Below are 23,262 nucleotides of genomic sequence, written 5' to 3' on the forward strand. Positions count from 1 at the left end.
ATCCTTTTAGTTTAATGCTTTCTACTTTATTTTGAAAAAACCACAACATTGCAAAATGACATTATTTCAAAGTTTTTTCCCAGTTTTCTCTGGCTCTTCCTCACAAACAATACAGGGATACAAATAGATTTCTAGGCAGTTTTTCATTAGAAAATGCAAATTAGAAACCACTCTATAAGGAAAAAACAGCCCTAAGACTGTTCCATACTAACCAGACATCCTGCAGAACCCACTCCATCAGGTGCCTTAAAACATGCAGAGGTTGTTGTATCTACACTAATAGGGTAGAAATTTTTTTACAGAGTTGTGTGCCTTACAAAGAATGCAGGATGTAACTGGAAAACACGTACAAAAAACAGAGCAGCATTATGCAGGCAAACCTCACTCTGACATTGCCTGAGTCAGCAACAGCATTTCTCCAGAAGGGGAAAATGACACAGCAAACAATTTTATAAATGGTATTTCTAATGACAGGTCCTCACACTGTTCTCCAAGCAGTACACAAGCTTGGTTTTCATTTATGGCTATTACCAAGCTTTGAATCTAAATGGCCTCCCAACATGCAAGTCCCACAAGTCAAGTCACAGCTCTGGCCACCCCACACAGAGTGGGACGTACCACAAGTATCATGGTCTACAGTCCATCCATTCTTACTTTAGGACAATTTGACTTGAGTATTTGAAAATACTTCTTGCAGGTTTCTTCAGACGCTCTACTTAGGCTGAGGCTGGGTACTCAGTGTCCAAATCGAGCTCAGTAACAAGTGGCATCCCTCAGGGCTCCCTACTGGGACCAGTACTGTTCAATACCTTGATTAATGACACAGACAGTGGTACTGGGTGCACCCTCAGTGCATTTGTACATGACACCAAGCCAAGTGGTGTGGCTGATTCATTTGAGGGAAGGGATGCCATCCAGAGGGACCCTGACAGGCTAGAGGAGTGGACCCACGCGAGCCTCATGACATTCAACAAGGTCAAGTGCAAGGTCCTGCTACAATGCAACTGTGCTAATTTTCACAGCCACATAATTGGCTAGCCCAGTATTTAAATCCCCAAACATCTTAAAAGCTTCATAATAAAACGGGGGTTAGCTCATCACAGACACTGCAGTAACTAAGCAGGAGGGACACAAAGGAGAAAGCTCTGTATCTCCCAATGCATTCATTGAGGTCAGGCTACGTGACATTTTTACGCTAGCTGTAGCACTGGGGGAGCCAGCAGGGACGCAGTTTCAGGTTAACCACACAGCTCATATTAAAGGCCACCTCTGACCAGACGTTTTCAAAGATTTTTGATGGACAGAATCCAATGTGAACTGGTAGCAAGACTTCACAGCAGAGAAACATTTTTTCCTATCTGTGCTTCTTACGCCATGTATCCACAATGGCTCTCTGTGGGCTCTTGGCAGGTCTGAGGAAGGTGTGGGGGTCAGAGCAATGGAGACCACCAGGGAGCAAAGAGGACAAGTTGCATTTATTTGCACTTTGTGATGTGGAGACCTGGAGGAGGAAGGCATCTTCCAGCAAGCAGCTACGCAGCGCCTGAATCAGGTTAACCACTGACAGACAGACACTCTTGTGTGAGTAAAAGAGATGCTGGTATTTTCCAGGAAGCCCCCAGAAGGCAAGAAGTTAACTGGAAATAGTCCAGCATGGCTTCCAACAGACAAAAGGATTTAGCAGCAACCACTGAGGTGGCATAGGGCTTCTAGAAATTTATGACCAGCAGAGAATAATGATCAGGAACAGGCAAGAAACAACAGTACCAGCAGAACAGCAATACCCAGACCACCACTGGCCAAGGGACTCGCAACTATTAAAAGGCAAAAATGAAATCAAACACAGCACACTACTCCAAGGTCTCTCTACGCCCTTCCTCTCAATGCACCCACACACCACCACTTAGAAGTAGTAGGTAAAGAACTATACTGGAATGACATCCTGTTACACATAATTAATATATTAACTAATTTGAGTGCCCACTGCACTGTGATCAATACTTAATTATATTTCCAGGCAATACAACAATGTCAGCCAGATATTGAATTGAGTAGACAATGCAGACACATAACTTCAGGGTAAAAACAAAACCATCACAAGAACAGCAATAAGTGGGACTTGTACAGGAATTCCAGCAGCGTGCACAGACTGGAGAAAACAGATCACATCACAGATGTCTTCACAGTGAAGGAGGAGGAACTGAGCCATGAAGTTCAACAGAAGAATGTCAAAACTGGCTGAAATTATAGGTTCAAATGACAGAAAGATAAGGATGGAGCTCTTGCACAGAAAGAAAGGGAAGGGAGGGAAGCAGGAACAGCTAGGGAAGGGGCAGAAACAAGGGCATCAAGGGAAGCTTGACATCCACAAGATACCATTAAGTGTACAGTGAGGTTTGCCTTGCAGCAGACAGGTGCAGGGCTGCCAGGCAATTAACACCACAACAAAACTGAAGCACACAGAAACCCCAACTGGGCACATGGGGTGAAGAGGTACTTTCACGAAGGCAGCAGGACCACTTCTGTTCCCAGCCTGGTGACATGAAGAGACTACTCACTCAGTCTTCTCTTCTCCACTGGGCACACGAGGCACAAATCGGGCAAGTTTTATCCTCTCCTTTCATCAGTGGGGAAGGAATAAGCATTCAGAGGCACAGCAGAAGGCAGGGAAGAGCTGGGAAAGGATTCCCCCCCCCCCCCCCCCCATTACGTCCTCAGTCTCTGGTTTACCAGAGGGGCATCAAGTACTTCACCCCACAATCTTCCCTTTCAAAATAACTGTGCTCATGCCAATCAGTGCTTTGCAGAAAAATCTGCATTTATTACTTTTTTAACAAGACTGCTGACCCAGAAGTAACATCCAAGCCCAATCTCTGCATCCCACCATTCCATGTGGCAGTCACTATTCCAATGGCAGCAAGAACTTGAGCTTGCCCAAACTAGAAGACTGCGTAAAATTGATTCCTGAAGCCCTCCATGGCTTCACAAGTATCCAGAAATACAAGGACACAAAGGAAGCCCATGTGTGAAACTGGGAGAAATCTTAGGAAAAGTCTTGAAGATCCACACGAGTATGCTTCCCAGCTAAAAGCTTCCCTTGCCTCTCCTTAGGAAACCTGCTAAATTAGCATCTGAAGCGTGTGTTTTCTTCCAGTTGTGAGAGCCTGTGAGTTTCAATCTAGCCCTGAGGAAAGGGATTTGGCTGGGCAGCCCTGACTGAATGTATTCCTTTAACACTGCCACAGCGAGGAGCTGTTGCAGGGGACCTTTTCAGCAAGGCTGCATGCTCAGGAAGCAGAGGATGCTCAATCAGTAGGCAAGACCATCTTGCCGCCATGGTCCAGAGAGCTGTAGAGCCTCAGGCTCAGCCTGCCATTAAGTTGAGAGCACAGTGGCAGAGGTGTAACAAGGAAAATGAAACATCGCTCTGCTTTCCCTACTCAAAAAAACCTTCCATTAAGCAGAAATAGTGCTTCAGCATCTATAATCAAGCTGGGATTCCACAAAAATACATATTCTAGAACGTGTCAGGCAACAGACAAAAAGTCTGAAGTGTAGCCAGCCACACCTAAGGTATGCAGTCCTCAGCCTTTGCTAAACCATGCATCAGAGATGGAGCCTTGACTTAATTTAATAAACTCTCCATTTAGTAAATCTGTTTTCTTGGCACACCAGCAGCCTCTTCCACTACATGCCTGTACAAGCAAGTTTTCCAGCACACCACTCTTAAAGGTCTCTATATGCCAGCACCCCACCTCCTGTTAAAGGGATTGCTCCCATCCATCAGCAAATATCCATCAGCACAGTGAAAGCAGTAGCTTCTGCACAAGGGCCTTGCATTCACATTAAAAATCAGAACAACTTCCTTCTAATGCAAATGGAAGAGAGCTAATTTAAGTCTCTGGCATGGCTTCCTGCCTGAATCCAAGCCTATGAAGAAGGGGACTGCCTGGGCAGATGCACTCCTCAGACTCTGCTGTGATGCTGGCAGGATGCTCAGGGGTGGTTTGGGGAGCAGGGAAGAGGTCTGGAAGGTGCTGACCTGCTCCAGGGAATGCTGAATGCAGTATTGTATTGCTCGTCTGTAATGGAACTAGAGGGGGAAAAAAAAAAAATCAATTGTAATCGACTTCTCTGTTAATGACACAGAGACAGGGCTGTTTCCTCTGGAAAGATCAACATCCAATGTGCAGCAGTATCGATACCAGCAGCATTATCAACACATGACATTTGGAAACTTGGCACAGAGACAACAGCAGGCAGACCCCAGTGCAGAGCATCTCCAAGTGTAGGCAAACCAGCTTAGCTTACTCTGAGCTTACCCAAGAGCTTGCGGCTGCCACAGCAGCAGCCTTCCACCATGCCTCCCCCACGCCCTCCTTCTCCAGCTCCGATGTGCACCTCCGACAGAAAAACCTAACTCGTTTCCACCCAGGTTAGTTTTCTGCTAGTTTAGTGAGCTGAACCAAATCAAGTCAGCATCAAGACAGGAAGACATGTGGTCAGAAGCAGGGGAAGGAGGAAGCAGGCCTCCTCATCCTCAGCTTTTTGAGACAGCTGGACTGATCTTTCAAGACTTCAGCCCTGAGGTCTCAAGTGCCCATAATCTATTTTAGACAGAAGTTAAAATTTATGAGTAGCGATTATTCTAGCCTGATACGAATGAGCCTGCGAGCACTCCAAGCCCTCCGGACAGGCTCGCAAGCAAGGGCGGAAGCAACGTCTGTAGAACCTCTTGGGGCTGGAAGAACAAGGGGGCTTAAGGGATTTGGCACTGGCAGCACCTTCTACTTCAGCTCACTAGTTTGTTTTTCATAATAGTTATTAGGCACTGGAAGTTTTTAAGTGCCCAGCTAAGCATTTTGAGGAAAATAGCGCTCTATTCTCCAGGTTTTCCCTGCTGGCTACTGTCAAAAGACAGGATTGCCCAAATTTGCTACCCTTTTCTGGCGTGGTACACCAACTCATATGCTAAGCTATGTGGGAAGGTGAGGAAGGTCTTGTCACAGTAAGAGGTTCAGCAGTGACAGTACTGACCAGACCCTGAGAAACAAGAGAAACCTGCAAATTATAGCTTCATGCCTCTGGCTAAAGATCTGAATTCCAGGAGTGGGAAGAACGCTGAAAATGAAATACAATTTAAGAGTTTGATTAGTGGAAATTTTTTTTGTTTTCCAAGTTTCCTTCACACAGCCTAGACCAGAAAACCCTTAATGATCTACTAAATTCATGCTAAAAAAATAACAAAGGGATGAATGACCGCAATCTGGGAATAATTACTGCCTTGTGCCTAAATCATCCTAAACCGATTAGCTGAACTGCAACACCACCAGTTAAATCCATTCCAAGGCAGAGTGCAGTCCTCTCCCCTGCTCTCTGCATGCTCCCAGGAGCCCAGGTGTGAAAGTCCTGTTGATAGCTTGGGACAGAAGCAGTAGCGAGGCCAAGCTGGATCCTGAAATACATTCTGATTTCAAGGTTTTTCTAGATCTGTTCAAACCAAGCAACAAAAACACGTAATGGGGCCAAGAGCCCTGTGTCTAGCCTCTGCATCACTGAGGGCAGGCGACCCAGCTCACTGTCCAGAGGTCAGGCTGACCCACCCCATCCCTTATCTTGCAGACACAGCTCCCCAACCAAAGGAACCACAGAAATGCATACTTCTCACTGTTAGACAAGGAGGGGAAGAAAAATCTCCAGATCAGACATCCCAGCACCAATTCCCCCCCTGATGTGGAAGCATAAAAACAGAAGTGGCTTCAGAAACAGCACAGGCGTCAACATCAAACCAGCAGCTTTTGACCTGCTTTAACACCAGATCAACAGCCTGAAAAATCTTCCCTCCTCCCTAATTTCACCTTCTCCTTTAATGTTTCTAGCTACAAATTTCTCAGCTGGGTTCTGCTTCTTCCTGAGGACCTAATTAGAAGAACAGACAGCCAAAAGGCAGCTGCCACAGCTTCACTGGGAAATAAGGCACCATGTGGCACGGGAGAAGGAAGGCCACCAGAGGCAGGACCTGGCATGATACCACAGCTTGATCTCCCAGCCAGACTTGGACACTACCTCAGGTTTGACTCCAGAAGAGCCACGTTGTTAAGACAGGTGGAGGTAAGGCGGTAAGGGGCTGGGCATGCGGCTGGCAGAGGACTAACCTGGAAACCTGGATGCATGCTCTCAATAAAGAGCTTCTGGGGTGAACCCTGACCACATCGCCCACATCAGTCTGTCAAACAGTTATGACAAAAACTGCTACAGGATCTCCTTCCTCTCTTCTTCCTCACAGATTGAGTAGCAGCTGAATAGTTTAGTCTCTCATGGCACAAGTGCCTCTCCTCTCCTCCTACAGTCCCCTAACTGTCCCATGAATGAGCTTTCCACTATCTCCACAGTGCTGTCTTCCTTTCCTACTCACTCTCTAGGGTAGTACTGGGATGCCAGCACCTCTGTCTCAATACCCAATATGGAGATCTTGCTAAGAGATCAGGACGCCAACACCACAAAACACAAGACTATCAGCTCAAGGCTGTGCCATGAAGCTGGCGGTGAGAGGCTGTGCAAGCACACCAAGGACGCAGTAGCTTTCAGATGACAAGAAAGATACAGATGACAAGATACAAGATAAGATACAGATGAGAGACAAGAAAGATACAGATGACAAGAAAGAAAGTGCCCGCGCTGGCTCTTGGAGAGCAGATGACATGAAGAAAGCAGGCAGCCAGAGAGGGATGGTCTCCTACACAAGCCAAGGCATGCTCGATGCAGCCCTACTGCACGCCAGCCAAGCATCTCGCATGCAAATGTTTCCACGTTACACAGGATCCCAGCACCTGCTGCTATAGCGACAGGCTCCTTCCTTCTGGCACAGCAACACCCCAGCACTCTAACAGGAGGTCCAGCCTCCTTGTCTCCTGGCTGACCTTATCTGGACACTAAATTTTCCCCCACAAGGGCCTCAAGAAAGAGAAAAGCTGGAAATAAAACGCTGATGATGCAAGAAGAAAATACAGCAGGCATGCGCAACACTTGGTGATGCACGCAGGCCTACCTCTGCGGCCTGACTGACATGGTCTTACAAGTTACATGTTGTGTGTTTGCAAACAGCAAATTCTTAACTGGTCCCAGCACATACAGAGCATAGCATAAACATCAAATCAGTGGTACTGCATTAACCACCTGCCAGTTTGGCCCAGAGCACATTCCCAGAAAGGAGTACATGGCTGCTAAATTAAAGATGCAAGCATGACAGAAGCTTCCCTCTGGATGTGCACGTGGGAGCTTTTACAAGGAATAAACAGATACAGCTTAAATTTTGGAATGAGCCAATGAACAGAAGAAAACTGAATGGGAATAGAAATACAGAAGCGGACTAAAAGCTCCAGTCCGCTTCAGGAACGTGTGTGAGGTGAGAAAGAAGGTTCGGGCAGAAGACCACAAACATGATCCAAGACTTTGAGCTTGCAGAGACTGAGCATCAGAGGTACTTTTAACATATCCACCATGGGGACCACCACACTGACAGCTAGTTTGGGCAGCGTCCTACTCCTCCCAACCCTCTGTGGGATGGACTGAAATCCAGTCCTACACAACCCTGTGTAACACTAGGAGTTTGCGATTAATTAAGCTAGCCGAGAGGAGTACAGACACTGGAAAATGAAGGGCATTCCCCGCCTCCAGCTTGGTGGTGGAGAAACTGAGCAAGGCAATACATTACACACCATCACCCCAACAAACTAGCCAAAGCGTTTAACCAGACCTAACTACTGCAAAAATCCTGCCACATGCTGTAGGGCGGAAATCTGTCACCGCAGCAGCTCGCATGACTGGTATGACACCCCAGGGCAGGGGAAGAAGCAGGGACATGGCAGGAGTCTTCTCCTCTGTAGGTCAAGGCTTGCTGTGGGATGACAACTTGCCTCTCTTGAGCTCGGCTCTCCCTCAAGCACTGAACAAGTTGCTCTGGCTTCCCACGATCACATGCCCAAGCCCAGGAGAGCAAAGCTCCAGGAAGGGCCACACTGAGAGGTTAACCAGACGCTTCCTTTGCTGGGGCAAAGGGGTAGGAAGAAGGTTCTAGCCTCCTCAAAGGAACCCCCAGTGCCTGATCCTGGGTGAGACTATACAGCAGAGGAAGGAAAAAAGGCTTGCCCCACCTTATTTTCTTTCAGGTGGTACATGAAAAACTGGTGACGGAGTTTTGCCTTTCAATGCTGCCCCAGTTAATCCAATCAGTCCCTGCCCTTACCAACTGATCCCCACCTCTGCCTTCTACCCAGCCTCCAAGCAGTTGCTTCCCAGGCACTTAGGCTCAGGTCACCCTTTTTCCAGGCCAGCAGAGTCAGCATTTCTATTGCCTACTATATATTCTTGCCCTGCATGGTTGTTTAACCAGATTCTCTCCTCCCCAGCACTACAATGGCCAGCGCTTCCAGCCTTGGCCTTACTTTCCAGACAAAACCCACACACTCTGTCTTGAAGCAAGAAACATGGAGCAGATGTCTAATGTCTTACAGAAAGAGTATGCTTTACCTGAGATAGCACTGCCAGCAAACTCCTGCCACATGCAGTGGACTTTATTTTCCTGTCTTCTTTTTTCCTCACCGATTAATTTCATGACAGATCTGAAGGCCACCAGGAAGCACAGGAGAGAAGAAAGTAAGTACAGACTAATGACTGCAAAACAGACTGGGAAGATTTAGCAATTTTCAGCCAGTTACAAGAACGCTACAGACAGAAGGGACAAAAAAGCCCAAAGCCTAATTTGTACCCCTGAAATATTTTAATCAGCTCCTCTCAATTCCAGCAGGTCTGCCATACAATTGTATCAAAGGCAACTGTGCAAGGTCAGTTTCTTAACACTTTCATTTCAGTCTTTAAATTACAGCAGAAATACAGTGATAACTTTATGCTAAAATAGCCAAATGGCAGAATTACTGCATGAATGTATTTGGGACTGGGATCAGGACAGAATTAAAAAAACTCAAACACTCTGGCACTGCTTAGCTGTGCCACTGGCATCCCCTTGGACCCACCCCAGCTGTAGATGTCTGTAGCTTCAGGAGACAAAGAAGAGCCACTGAAACTGGGTTGGAGAGGGAACCCCAGCATCCTTGGAGGCTCTTTGCAACACACAGAGGGCGATGAGCCTTGCTGCTGTGAAGCACATGGTAACACCACCTACTGCTGCAAGGATGGACATTGCTGCCATGTGCAAAGCCTAACTCACAGAACAGATGAATACAGGAAAAGTCTCCAGCTTCCCTCTTGCCTGCTGCCTCTGCCCTTTTGGGGGTTTGCATTTGGGGACCTTCTCTTCTCAAGGTTCCCCAGAGACTGACAGGAATTATGAGTTGGCATCCAGGTGATTCAAGATCAGCAGGCCATATGTTTCAATAAAAAAAAGTCCCCTCCACAGCACTACCAATCCAGCTGCCCAGTTAGGCAGTAGATGAGATTAAAGCATTTGCACGAATTAGGAGATAGGACATCACCTGCAATGGCAAACCTGGGCAGCAAACACAATGGAAACCCCAAGACATGACACGCACAAGGGATGCAGCCAGCCTAGCAGAACACACACTGGAACAGCCATTGCCAGCCTCCCCTTGCCTTTTGTTCTGTCCAGTAAGTAAGCACTCATCCCAGCAACCATCAGCAGAAGCTACATACAAAAACCTCATAAAGCTTTAACAGAAGGCACTCTGCGGACTTGACTTGAGTTTAAAGTGTCCAGCTTTACCACTAGTAAATAGTACTACTGAGCTAAGAATTACCAGGCCGACCAAAGCTTCATGCAAGCCAATACCACGTGTCCAACAGGGCCAGCAATGAATGCCCAAGTACGGAGGGGGTGCATTTAGAATGCCCAATGTAGTTTTATTTTGGGAGAACTGACCAGTTGCTTTGAAGCCCATGCAGGTACCAGAAATTCAGAACACCTGTGTGCGAGCAGTCCTACCACTTAGCTACCATTCTCCTGAAAGATCTTTGCTCATTCTGAACTCAGTATCTTCTAGTTTAATTTGATCGGTCGACACACTGGAAGGAAGGGATGTCATCCAGAGAGACCTTGACAGGATTGAGAGCTGGGCCTGTGCAAACCTCGTGAAGTTCAACAAGGTCAACTGCAGGGTCCTGCACCTAGGTCAGGCAGCCCTCAGGATCAATACAGGCTGGGTGGAGAACAGACTAAGAGCAGCCCCGAAGAGAAGGACTTGGGAGTGCTGTTGGACATGAAGCTCAACATGGTCTGCCAATGTGTGCTCACAGCCCAGAAAGCCAACCACAGCCTGGGCTGCATCAAAAGAAGCGTGGCCAGCAGGTCAAGGGAGGTGATTCTCCTTCTCTACTCCACTCTAGCTAGAACCCCCCTGCAGTGCTGTGTTCAGCTCTGGAGCCCCAACACAAGAAGGACATAGACCTGTTAGAACAAGTCCAGGGGAAGCCACGAAGATGATCAGAGGGCTGGAGCACCTCTGCTATGACGATGGATTGAGAGATCGGCTGAAGAAGAGAAGGCTCCGGGGAGACCTTATAGCGGCCTTCCAGTACCTAAAGGGGCCAACAAGAAAGCTCGAGAGACTCGTTACAAGGGCATGTAGTGAAGGACAAGGGATAATGGTTTTAAACTAAAAGAGGGTAGATTTAATTAGATATTAGGAAGAAATTCTTTACTGTGAGGGTGGTGAGACACTGGGACAGGTTGCCCAGAGAGGTAGTAGATGCCCCATCCCTGGAAGAGTTCAAGGCCAGGTTGGACGGGGCTTTGAGCAACTTGGTCTGGTAGGAGACGGCCCTAACCATGGCAGCGGGTTGGAACTAGATGGTCTTTATGGTCCCTTCCGACCCAAAACCATTCTATGATTGTATGACTTCTTCCACTTATCTCACTGGAAGAGACTGGGAACAAATCTAATCTCTCTTCACTTCTGAGGCAATCATATTTTACTAAACTTCATCACCTCCTCTTTTCTCACAGTCATCTTTTCCAGGCAAAAGAGCTCTGATCCATTTAATCACTGCTTATATTTCACACCTTAGCATCAATGCTGAAAAACTGATCTACAGATAAACAGAAATGCTCTGGAAGGACTGCATTTCACTGCAGACACTGTTACAAGCTGGTATAGCCAGGCTGGCTAATGGCTTTTTCCTCTGAGGTGAAGCATGTGTGTTTTTTGTGTCCCTGTGCTGAAGAAGGTCAGTGAACCCTGGCATCACCTTCCACACATTCACAGCCATGAGTACTCAATGCCGATGCACCAGCAGAAAGAAAAGCAGGAGCAGAGTTTCTAGAGACAGTTCCTTGCTGCTCTGATCAAAGTTTTCATGAAGTAATTACTCTGAACCTTACTCAGAGCTCATTAGGACCGCAGCAAAATTTCCACTAAGTTATTTTAACCGTTGATTAATTCTCCTTTCCTGGCAGATTTCCTTGGATTCTTTAACATGTCTGATCTCAGGCTCCCCATGGCGTGGGTTCATTTCCCCACTCCCAACACTCCATGCATTGACAGGGAAATGAAAAAAAGTAATCACATGTCAGAGCTTGCCCTTGATTTTTAAGTCTTTGTGGCAGATTAGTGTAGCGCGCTCCCCCTCCCCATGCTGTCCTATCTATTGCACAACCGTACGTCAAGGAGTTAATCCCACCATCTGCAGCTGTCGGAGCTCCTGCACGCCAGGGAACCCAAACACCTAACAGTTTGGGAGCACCAAGGGAGCAGAATGTCCAACCATATCTTCCACCATTGAACAGCCACATATGAAATGTAATCATATTAATTTAGTTTACCCGATAGCCTGCTTAGTCCAACATACACAGATAATTTTAGACTTAGACATGGAAAAGAGCTCAACAACTCAGACTGTATAATGCCAGCAGACATTCATTATTTACATAATTTAAGAATCATTAACTCAATCCCAGTCACATTTTGATCAGTCAGTTCCAACATCACTTGCAACATAAGTGGCTTTATAAACTTCTACACACACAGAGGACTGCAACACTAACATAAAGTAGGAAGGAGGGTGAGAATACTCAGGAAAGCTTCCCAAATCGTTTGTGACAGGCATGTATTTGACCTCCAGCCCTCAACCCATTGTTCAGCTTTGTCTACAGATAGTTGGGCAACAAAAGACACATAGGATTGGCAATGCCTAACACAGAATCGTAAAATCATGTAGGTTGGAAAAGACCTTTGAGATCACCAAAACCAACCATTAACCCAGCACTGCCAAGCCCACCACTGAACCATGTCCCCAAGCACCACAGCTGCACATTTTTGGAACCCCTCCAGGGATGGTGACCCCCCCCCCCACACACACACACCCCGGGCAGCCTGTCCCAGGGCTTCACTGCCCTTTCGGTGGAGAAATGTTCCCTCACACCCAACCTAAACCTCCCCTGGTGCAACTCGAGGCCGTTTCCCCTTGTCCTGTCGCTCGTTCCCTGGGAGAAGGGACCGACCCCCCCTGCCCACAGCCCCTGTCAGGCAGCTGCAGGGAGCGATCAGGGCCCCCCTGAGCCTCCTCTTCTCCAGGCTGACCCCCCCCAGTGCCCCCAGCCCCCCCATCAGCCTTGTGCCCCAGCCCAGCTCCGGACACGCTCCAGCCCCTCCGTGTCCCCCCTGACATGAGGGGCCCGAAGCTGCCCCAGGGCTCGAGGGGCGGCCGCGCCGGTGCCCAGCGCAGGGCACGGTCCCTGCCCCGGCCCTGCCGGCCACGCCGCTCCGGACACCAGCCAGGGCGCTGCTGGCCACTTGGCCACCTTGGCACACTGCGGGGTCATGCCCAGCTGGCTGTCAGCCGGCCCCCCCAGGCCCTTTTCAGCCAGGAAGCTTCCCAGCAGCTCTCCCCCACCCTGTAGCATTGCATGTGGTTGTTCGAGCTTTATTGCTCGTTCTTCCTCTCTCCTTTTTCCAGAGCACATACAACAGATTTCAAAACTGGAAAGCATTCAAAGAATGGAGGTGGACAAATAATTGTCTGGAGAAGCACAAAGCATAAAATCCACACTACCCTGGTCTGCAGTTGGGGTGGAGAGATAACTTTATCCTTATCTCAGGCATCTATTGCATGTGGGTACCCACCAACTCCTGCCCGACATGAGCACACAGCCCTCCCAGCTCGAAGGGCTGGCAAGTTACATCCAGACCAGAAACAAGCTGACATTTTTCTTTGCAGCACTATAAAACTGACTAACACGTAAATGCTTCACCACGAGATCAACACCAGAGATGTCAAGCAGAAGCCCCTAAAGCACAGATAAAGGTGATCTGATGTCTGCATGAAGACTGCATGGCCATAACAGCCCTTTAACCTTGAAAACATCTCACTAACTCCAGCATTCAAACGTGACACAGTGTACTTTTTTTTTTTTTTTGCAGTGGTGGGTGCTGATCACAAGTCCAACAAGCCTAACCCACGAAAACACTCATTCCAGGAGATGCGCAAGCACCTGAAGACTGCTTTCCTTCTCATGGGTGCACAGAATGTCCCATAAGTGGAACTGGTCCAAACACTGCTTCACCGCCTCTTCCAGCCTCCAATGTTTCTGGTGGCTGTGGCTTTTGTGCTGTCTCAACTGTTCTTCTGCTTCAGAGAACAATTTAGAGCTCCCAAAAGGCCTGAGGCACCAACATGATCACCAGCTCTGCCATATTACACAACACATGACACCCCCACAGCATCTTCCCCCCTAAACAGCCCTACATCCATTCCCAGCTCCTCTTCCGCTGAGCTCCAGGGGACACATGGGTACCATCCCACAGCTTTACTGAGCCCTGAAACAGACCTCTGTGATCATTACCTCACTACCGACCTCCGACAGCATTCACCTCCTGCCAAAACTGGGCTTGACCGCTCTGCTGGGGACCCTTTATCTTACCCACAATGACTCTCACACAAAACATTTTCCTTTTTTTCCAAACATGCCTTAAATTAGAGCAAGCCACTCTATTCTAATATGCCCATTTGGCTCAATTAAACAAGGATAAAATCTTTTAAATAAAAGTCAGGATTTGTTCCCCTCCAGGAGAGGCAGAAGCTATTTCTTTCTTCATCCCACCACCTCTTCCTCTTTTATTTGAAACTTGCAGGACAGGATCAGTCACCCGTCATAGAGTGACGTTCTCCTGGTAGAATCTATTTTAAAGCAAGCACAATTTAAAAAAAAAAAAAAAAAAAGACAAAAAAAAGACAGGGCTTCACCACTTTGTACTTCGTCCTCTCCACACCCCTGCCAGCAGCACACGCTGACAATAACAAACCTCAGCAAACAGCATGCGCTGGTGCACAGCATTTATACCCTGCCTGCATTAGCACAAACGGGCGCTCTCACCACAGCCCCATCTACCCCCTGCAGCGATGATCAGCAGCTGCCAGAAGAGAGCTGTGGCAAGATCACCCATGTCATTAAAAGAAATAACAGGGGGTAGGGGAAGGACTAAGCCATAGTAGGTGCTTCTCTGACACTCCCTGCTGTCAGGTTTCAGAGCTGCCAGCCATGTGGCAGCATCTTGCTCTTATCAGGTCTGGGACTACAGCACCAAACCACAGAGCCTTGAGACCTACCTGTCCCCTTGCCTCTCTGTGCCTCAGTATCCCCACAGGGGAACATGGTCTGGTGTCATTCCTGCAAAGAAAGTGCTCCTCGAACAAAGAAACTACACACCCTTTCCCAAGTATCTTGCGATACTTAGGCTCACCATGCCCAAAATACACCCACAGAGAACACCCGTATCCCCAACACAATGTCCTATTCGTTCTCAGAAGAGAGAGACTTCCGTTGTGAAAGAAGGGTCAGCAAAAGATCTTTCCATATTGCACGGAAGATGCTGGCAGAAAGAATATTTCTCCGCAGTGAAGAGGGCTGCTGGCACAAGCGCTGTGCCTGCTGATTCCCTAATATGGACCGAACAGTCAAATGGGTTTAGATCCGCATGTCAGGCACCTACGGACTCATCACTAGTGTCTCACTTAGACAATTTAATCTTTTTACCCTGTGGACAGGATATTAGTTTTACCTAATGGACCAAGAGCTGCCAAGCACTATGAGACATTTTTCACATTTTTCTGGCTTTGGTCAGCTTTTCTTTCCCCAGTAAGGGCCTTCCCGTTAGCCCTGCTTTCGCCGAGGTGTCGCAGCAAAGACATGAAGAAATGCCAGCTTCCCAGTGGATCCCAAACCAAGAGTGCAAAGCACAATCTGGACTTCTCCAGGAGGTGGGGCTGATCCAAGCCACTGCGTCCAAGAACAACGTCTGCCAGTATCAAGAAGGCTGTTCCACTTCAGTGGTTTGCAGGCTGGGATATTGCCACCCTAAAAAATAGTGCAGGACAGAAAGCAGCAGCCAAGTACACCCTGCTGTACTAGGGCCCCCACCCATGTGAGGAACACGTGGCACCTACCAAGTCGTGAGGAACCTGCAGCTATATGCCTATGGGCAGCTACGTGAGAGGGAGATGTGGAAAACTGCAGGATGTCAGGTGAGAACACCCAACACATTCTGAGAAAGAGGGAAAGGTGTCATGTCTCCCCCTGCCAATCCTCACACATGCTCCACACCCCAGGCCAAGGAGCTTCAGGAAGAAGATTCAGTAAACATTCTCAGACACAAAATCTATTTGTCCAATCTCTTGAAATATTTTCTTCCAGTTAATGAAGTTTTGCTTTCACTGAGGACCTCACAAAATCAGAGCCATCTGTTGGAAGCCAATGGCTGATGCTGCTAAAACTGAAAAATCAATTTTTCCTTCTATTCCAGCTGCCTTGAACGAGCTCACATCCCCCAGAGGTCAACCGTGTGCAAAATATTGCTAATAAGATGTGCATTGGAGGTGTTCACTCCTGGCCAGGATTTCTAAACAGCTTTCTGAAGCCAAAAACACACTAGCTGCAAAGTCAAACAGTGCTACAGCCTTCTTCCATGAATGTTACATAATAAATAATGCATTTAAGTATTGTGATGTTGGGCTCCAAATCCTAGCCTCATTTAGCCTTTAAAGACAGTGCCATAATTATAGTATTTATATTATAGAGGATGGGGGGGGGAGGGCACGGGCATACTATCAGATCTCATTTTAAGATTACCTTCAGATGAAGGAAGTCTGGTTCTTTGACGTTTTCTTCAAGCAGAAAAAGGCTGCAGCAGCTGGGGTGCAGCAAGCAAATCAATAGATGCATATGGACATATAGGTCAAATAAGAATCAGGCTGAGTGAAACACAAGTTAGCTGTGAAACATTCCTTTGGCTGCTTTTCCACATATGGTGCGAGCCGTTTGTGGTTTAATTTTAGAGAAGCTCCATCTCATTTGAGCTGCAACACTTAGAAGCTTCCAATAAGCAAGTTTTTACTATAATTGCTCTATGTTTCTTTACACTGGCTAACATTTTCATACAAGCAGTGCTGTTTTACACACTTAAAGCACTAGGAAAAGCTGAAGGAGAAACTGGAAAATTTTGTTCTGTGTCCTGCAGAGCAGGAAAATATAATTCAAAAATATAGAACTGACCTAGAAAAAGGAAGTTATTCTGCTGCCCTCTAATGAGCACATTAAACATCTGAAAAAGCACTGTCAAAGAGTTGCATTCTGTTCTGCCACAGGCACATCCTCTGCTGCTACAGAGCTGTCAGCAATGCGGTCACAGCTGGAGCAAGGCAGCACCTACCATGCAGTGAATGAAAACATGCAGAAGAAACATCTGGGTGGACCCAAGACCTATTCTGTACTTTCCTGAGCTTAAGAGTATATGGCTGTTCTGTTCCTTTTCCTTCCCTGAATAAAGGGAGGGGTTCCTAATTCTGACCTTCAGGACACAAGCAAATATTTCAGCTCACCTCTCTGCAGCTTCAACGAGGACCATTCTCCCTCGGAAGTACCCCCAAAGTACATTTGCTGCATTCACCTCGTGTCTCCCTACCTTGGCTCTGTCCGGATGCTATTCATATGTTAGATGTCTTTATTCAATCTAGCAAAGGAAATACGGTAGCCTCATGATACAGAGTTAGACCATATGCTCCACTGCCACAGAGGGCCACGATGTTGTTAGAGGTATACAGGTACAACAGAAACATGGAGGAACGACTTCCTTAAACGTCTGAGAGTGTTAATGAAGCCCAAAGGAATTCAGTTCTCATGCAAGGGTGTCTCTGGATCTGCACAATGCTCAGAAGACATTCAGTTGAAAAAGGTAGTAAGGAAGGCAGAGGAACAACCACAAAGCAACGGTTTTACCTGGTAGTGAATTTAACCTCAGCTTTTACCAAGCTACGGTAATGTGGTGGGTTGACTTTGGCCCGCTGCCAGACACCCACCCAGCCGCTCCCTCATTCTGCCTCCTCAACAGGACAGGGGAGAAAATAAGTTCCTGGACCAAGGTAAACAACTGGGAGATCATTCACCAATTACCATCACAGGCAAAACAGACTCGACTTGAGGAAAATTAATTTCATGTATTGCCAAAGAAAATAGAATCAGGTGGCGAGAAACAAAAACAGACACTGAAACACCTTCCCCCACCCACCCCCTCTTCTGCAGGCTCAGTTTCACTCCTTCATTCCCAGCTCCTCTACCTCCTGCCCTGAGCAGCGCAGGGGGACAGGGAATGGCATTACAGCCAGACCATCACATCTCTCTGCCACTCTCCTCCTCACACTCACCCACCGTGGTCCTCTCCTCAGGCTGCTCCAGTGACTGGCACACCTCCTCTCCTCCTTCTCTGACCCTGGTGTTCACAGAGCTGTTTCTCACTTTTTTTCTCCTACTCCTCTGCCTGCCCAGCACTTTTCCCCCTTCTTAATGATAAATTTTCCATGAGGCACCACCACCACGGCTGACAGGCTCAGCTGTGGCCGCAGTGGGTGCACTGAAGCTCTCTGGACCCAGCCATGTCCAGAACAGGGCAGCCCTGGCCTCTCCCCCTGCTACCAAAACCTTGCCACTTACACCCAGTACCAGCAAAGAGGCCAGCACTCTCTATTTGAGAGGAAGAAAAGACACGAAGAAGTCATTATAGCCCCATATAAGCAGTATCTACACATTTGTATGCTATTTCTATAAATAAAAACCCACTCAGCTAAAGGCACTAAAGCAGCAAGTGTGCCGGCAGCTGTAAAGGAGTACCCATAAGCCCAGCCCTGGGGTCACAAATTGCTGGCATGAATCAAAAGCTATAGCCAGAAGCCTCACTGAGAAAAATATGAAAGTGCCACTGAACAAAGCAACTTAAAATAGTGATTTCTGTCACCAGAATTCCTGCAGTCTGGAACAGCCTTCCCCTACCTCCCTGCCAACACGCACACCAGGTTATTTCAACTCCAAGCGCACTGCAAAATAACTACTGCATGTATAGACACAGCCTGTACCCGTCGCAGCTGGGAATGTCCTACCCATGCTAAAGAAGCCCATTCCCAGTTACATAAGAACACTCAGTGACCTGAATTTAAAAATCATCTTTATTTTGAAAGGAAGGAGAAGAAAACAGACCTAAGTAAAATCACATTTAAAAAGCCACGCAGCTAAGAAATGCAACAGAAGCAAATCGGCCCAGAGCATGCACATGCACAGCCGCATTAGGCACAAACGTCCACAACACCCACAGAAGCCAAAGTCCTTTAAGCAGACCTATTTATTTTCTGTGTGTCCTCCATGCGCAGTACCAGGGGGCCCAGAAACAAGTTTGTGTGCCCCATTATCCTGCCAGGGCTCTCTGAAACACCATGTTTTATTGGAGTTGGTTAACAGTCTCACTAAATGCAATGCTTCCAAGAATACCTTCCAGCTGAGAGCCACGCCTTGCTCAAACATCTTCTTGGATAGCCTGTTCTCCTGCAGGATCCATTTTCTGTGGTTAGCTTCACAGCATATTTGCAACACTGCCAGCTCAATCTAAACCTATCCAAATTACCATTTCAAACAACCCAAGTGTTTCAGTACCCACTGCATTTAATCCTTGCATAGTCTTTCCTATATTTAGCTTAGACAATGTTTAAAAAAAAAAAAAAACAACCAAAAAAGCACCCCAAAACTGACTTCCTTTCTGTAAACCACTTGACTCAAAAGCTAAACCCAAATTATGTGCTGTTACCAGTTACGCCACATACGAGCGTCAATAATGTCACTTTTGAAGCACTAAAGGGGGCAAACATGTCCTGGTACACAGTTTTACCCAAGTGTAGAGAAAACATTTGTGCACAAGTTGCTCACAAAGACTCTTTGAATAACTCTGCATCCCAAGGATCCCCTGAGCAGAATGGCTTTCGGCATACTATTTCTTAAGTGTGCACTGCAATCAGTGGTGGCCTGAGAGGAGGAGTTGGCTCCAGGAGAGTATCATGTTTTCCCACAATTTTTACAGGCCATGTAATTATGGGCCATTAGTACTATAACTGAAGGATTACAGATTATCTGTGCCCCTATTAACAGACCATATAATTTTAAAAACAAAAACAAAAAAGAAAACCTCAGGCAAGCCAGGCCTGCTACTATTTCAGTAAAGCATAACTTACATAGAATAACACTATAGATCCCACTTAGTCTGAATTATAGACATCAGCTTTTGAAAGATCTACCATTAAATACACAGCCTGTAGTTCAGATAAGGGCTACATCAGTAGGGCAGAAATTTATCTCTCAGTAAATCAGAAATCTGAATTATGTAGATGACAATCTTAGCATAGAAGTCCTTGGAAAAAATACCCAAGCAAAATAACCTTCCTCACATGGGCATTTCCCAGGGGTATTAGTGGAGGAAAGAGGCTGAATTTTTTCCGCACCCCAAAAGTTAGTCAAGGCAAGTCAGAAGTGGCAACACAGAAGGAGACCTTTCATCCACCCTCTACCAGCATCTACCAATTCTCTAAATAGAACGTCTATTAAATATTAAACTCCCAGGATGCACATTTCAGAAATATGTTTGACAGCTTGACACAACTCCATACCGATGGTGGTAACAAGGGAAGGGCTCTAACTTCCAGAGCTGTCAATCCGCCCTCTCCACAAGCGCTTCTTCATCCCTCTCGGGACTCACTCCTTCAATTCACACAGTGTTAAAACTGCTCCTCTCATGCCCCACGAGAGGTTTTCATTACCAGGACTGGTGCTGGGTGGTATCTTTGCCCTCAGTGCACAACTGTGCCTCCTCTCTCTTTGCAGCATTTAAGAATTTTATAACTTGATTATGCCAAAGCTGTAACATTAGAACAGCAAAGGCATGGATTTCAGTTCATAACCCTCTTTTATAACACTGCAGCTTCAGTACTTTCCTAAGCAGGGTTGATCTATTTTTCTGTAAGTAAGGATGTCTGACTATTTTAAACTGATTTAGCAGGAGAATACCAGGGTAGATTAGTATCCTTTTAAAGCTTTGGGAATCATAATCACGGAGCAAGACATGGCGTGACATACAAAAGACCATGCCCCATCATGCCTAACCAGGAAGGCACGGTTAGTGGCCCCAGATTCAGCAAGCCCTTCAGTGCACAAGGGACTGGCACATTTGACCTAAAAAGCACATGGTTGAGCACTCAACCTTTACAAAGGCCGGAAGAGTGCTTTGCAAAAGCACAGAGCAGCACCTTGGAAGCCTCACCAAAGGAGTCCCCAGCTCCTCGCTGAGGCCCACCCTCCTCCTCAGCCACCCAGCTTCAACACAGCCCACAGAGCCACATGTAAAGGCTGCTCCAGGGCAGGCATGTACCTTCCACCATCGCTAGCGGTGAACGTTACGTTACACAGCAGGCACAGGCACAGCAACCAACCACAATAAGAAGTTACAGGGATCCGACGCGTCGTTTCAAGACTCATTTCAAGCTCTTCCCACTACTGACAGCCTCCTCTCCCTGGAGCAGGCTGAAAACATCTTGGCAGCTTCAGGCACTCTGGAAAATGTTACTGTGTTTGTGTAGTGCTCAGTATCCATGACCACTTGCTAATTGGAGGAATTTTTTTAATATAAAAATGTTAATTTTAAGAACAAGGACTTAGCCACAGCTACAGGGAGAGGACAACAAAAGCGCTAATTACTTCCATAAATATTAACACAACTGATTCCCATGATCTGGCAGGAAGCACTCACAACATGGAATTGGTCTCTCTCCAGAAGGGAAGTCAAAGCACTTGAAGCCGTGCAAGTTTCAGACACTAATTTAGCTCTTTCCATTTAATTGCACTGACTCTAATTATAAAGTGGAGTTTCATACTGCTATTCTCACAGCCAGCACCACGCTTCCCGGACAAAAAATCGTTAAAGTAATTCTAAGCAGTGTGGATTTTTTACTTTTTAAAAAATTATTTTTATTTAAGGCACCAATATCTTTAGCTTTCGTAGGACTCCCACTCCAAATTCTCCTAGAAGCTACCAACAGCAGGTCATGGTCCTCCATTTCAAGCAGTCCACACAGCTGTTCACCTCTGCTGAAGAACTTTGTCAACTTGACTCTTGAAGCATGGTCCCCACTCATTTTCATCCTTTGGACCAAAGCAACAGAAAAGCCGCCTGGCTTCAAGGTGAGTTGCTGCAACATAGAGTCTTCTGTTTGAGGCTTCCTACAGACTCTCATCTGACCTCACTGGATAGGTTTCACATACCACAAACTGCTACTGGAGCTCCTTTCAAACACAGTGAAGCTTTATAACAGCCTGTTGTAAAACACTCACCGAAACTGCCCTTACAAGGTCATCTGGCACTCTCAAGGTAAGAGCAGCTCCTAACGACACAGTCAAGAAAACAAATACTTTTTTTTTCCAGTTTTCAGCCAGAAAGCAAGGAAGAAGGAATGTATGTTAAACTGCCACCTATAGCAATTTATCCAGGTATGGTAAAATGCTAGCTGTTACCTTATTGAACTTCCAGGGTGGCTATCCTGGATGCAGCCTTGCTCTGCCAATCAGGCTAGCACATACCCTTCCAAGCTCTTCACCTGCTCTCTGCTTTCTGCTGCAAGCTATGGCATGGTCTCCTTACAGGAGCTCCCATCCACACTCAAAAGCAGCCTGCCAGTAGCCCTAAGCATGAAATAAAAGTTATTTTCAGCTACAACCAAGTCTGTAAACCTATTAATGAAGTGGTATACTGCATTATCAAAAGTTAGCAGCATTCCTTCTCCAGGAGGTTCAAGTTTTCTGCTTGCTGCTATGCAAGAAAGTGATGTGGCTGGCCCCTGCGCAATGCCACTCGGTGCTCAGCTGGGACCGCAGGCCTCCTGGCAGGGTCAGCCTCCTCCCATTCAGCAACACCAGTTCAGGCTCTCGCTATGGCATGTCACACCAGTCAGGGTACAGTGATAGAAAGGGTTAGTTACAGCTCAGCTCAAGGCATGGAAGTGAGCAATGGTTTTTCAACTGTGCTTCTGCAAACAGGCAGAAGAACCGCTCCCCCAGTTAATATAATAAAGACACATACAGCATCCTTCACAGCTATTTTTGGCTGCCAAGTCATTAACCTTGGGACTGTGGGGAGAGGTAAAGAGTATGACTTCAGCTGTTTAACCCCCACTCAGCATTTCCCCTCTCCCAGGACTTTTTCCTTTCTTGCAAATTCTTTTATTGGAGGTTTCAAGCACTTCCATGAATGACATCTGAGAAAACACCAGCTTACAGAGGGAAGTTTGCAGTTTGACTTAAAACCTGCACATGCCACTCCTGGGACACATCCTTGACCTATGCACGGTACACAAAGGACACAGCCACCCTACACCTACAGTAGGTGGGTAGGAAGGAGAGAAGCACAAAGGAGAGAGGTATGCAGCCCACGCCTGCCCTGGGAAAGTCCTCAGGGCTGAAGGTGGTTACACTTAGATTATTCATGTCTGCTGGGTGGTTGAAGATACAAGAGATAAGAGTCTACAAGAGAAATGAGGAACTGCCAAAACAGTTGCTGGCTTTTCTAAGCCCTTCTCCCCCCATCCCTCAAGCCTGCGCAGAGAAGGGGAGCTGGTCTCTACTCAAGGCTGGATGTCCACTGCCACGTGTCATTCTCAGCCTGTTGTGGGGCAAGAGGCAAGGGACATGCAGAGCTACCCTGTGTGCCCCAAGGCCACAAAAAGCAGCCACCGCCACCACGCGCATCAGGGGCAGCAGATGAGTGGGACAGGCTGGGAACACCACTTCAAGGCTGAGCTTTATCCAAGCTGCATTAGCTGAAGGCTCCTTTAATGGAGCTTGGGTGCCCTGTTTTGAAGCCATATTGATATCCAGTCCCCACCCATGAAAGTGAGAAATCCCAGCTCAAACAGCTGCTCCTCCTAGGGCTGCAT

At 47.1% G+C, this 23,262-nt stretch overlaps 1 protein-coding gene across 4 annotated transcripts in view; it reads right to left on the reverse strand.

Moving 5' to 3' along the window:
- Positions 1-3,878: 3,878 nt before the first annotated feature.
- LOC119152552 (protein FAM207A-like) overlaps positions 3,879-23,262 on the reverse strand; it is a 28,642-nt gene continuing 9,258 nt past the window's right edge. For 2 of the 4 annotated variants that reach the window (XM_037397990.1, XM_037397987.1), the window contains one exon: positions 21,277-21,714. In XM_037397990.1, coding sequence (XP_037253887.1) covers positions 21,620-21,714 — 95 coding nt within the window. In that variant the 3' untranslated portion in view covers positions 21,277-21,619. Of the gene's footprint in view, positions 4,094-16,953; positions 16,977-21,276; positions 21,715-23,262 lie in introns of those variants that run through there. The other 2 variants (XM_037397986.1, XM_037397991.1) reach the window with 2 other exon arrangements.

This window comes from Falco rusticolus, chromosome 8, assembly GCF_015220075.1.
Source record: "Falco rusticolus isolate bFalRus1 chromosome 8, bFalRus1.pri, whole genome shotgun sequence".
NCBI classification, from domain to species: domain Eukaryota; kingdom Metazoa; phylum Chordata; class Aves; order Falconiformes; family Falconidae; genus Falco; species Falco rusticolus.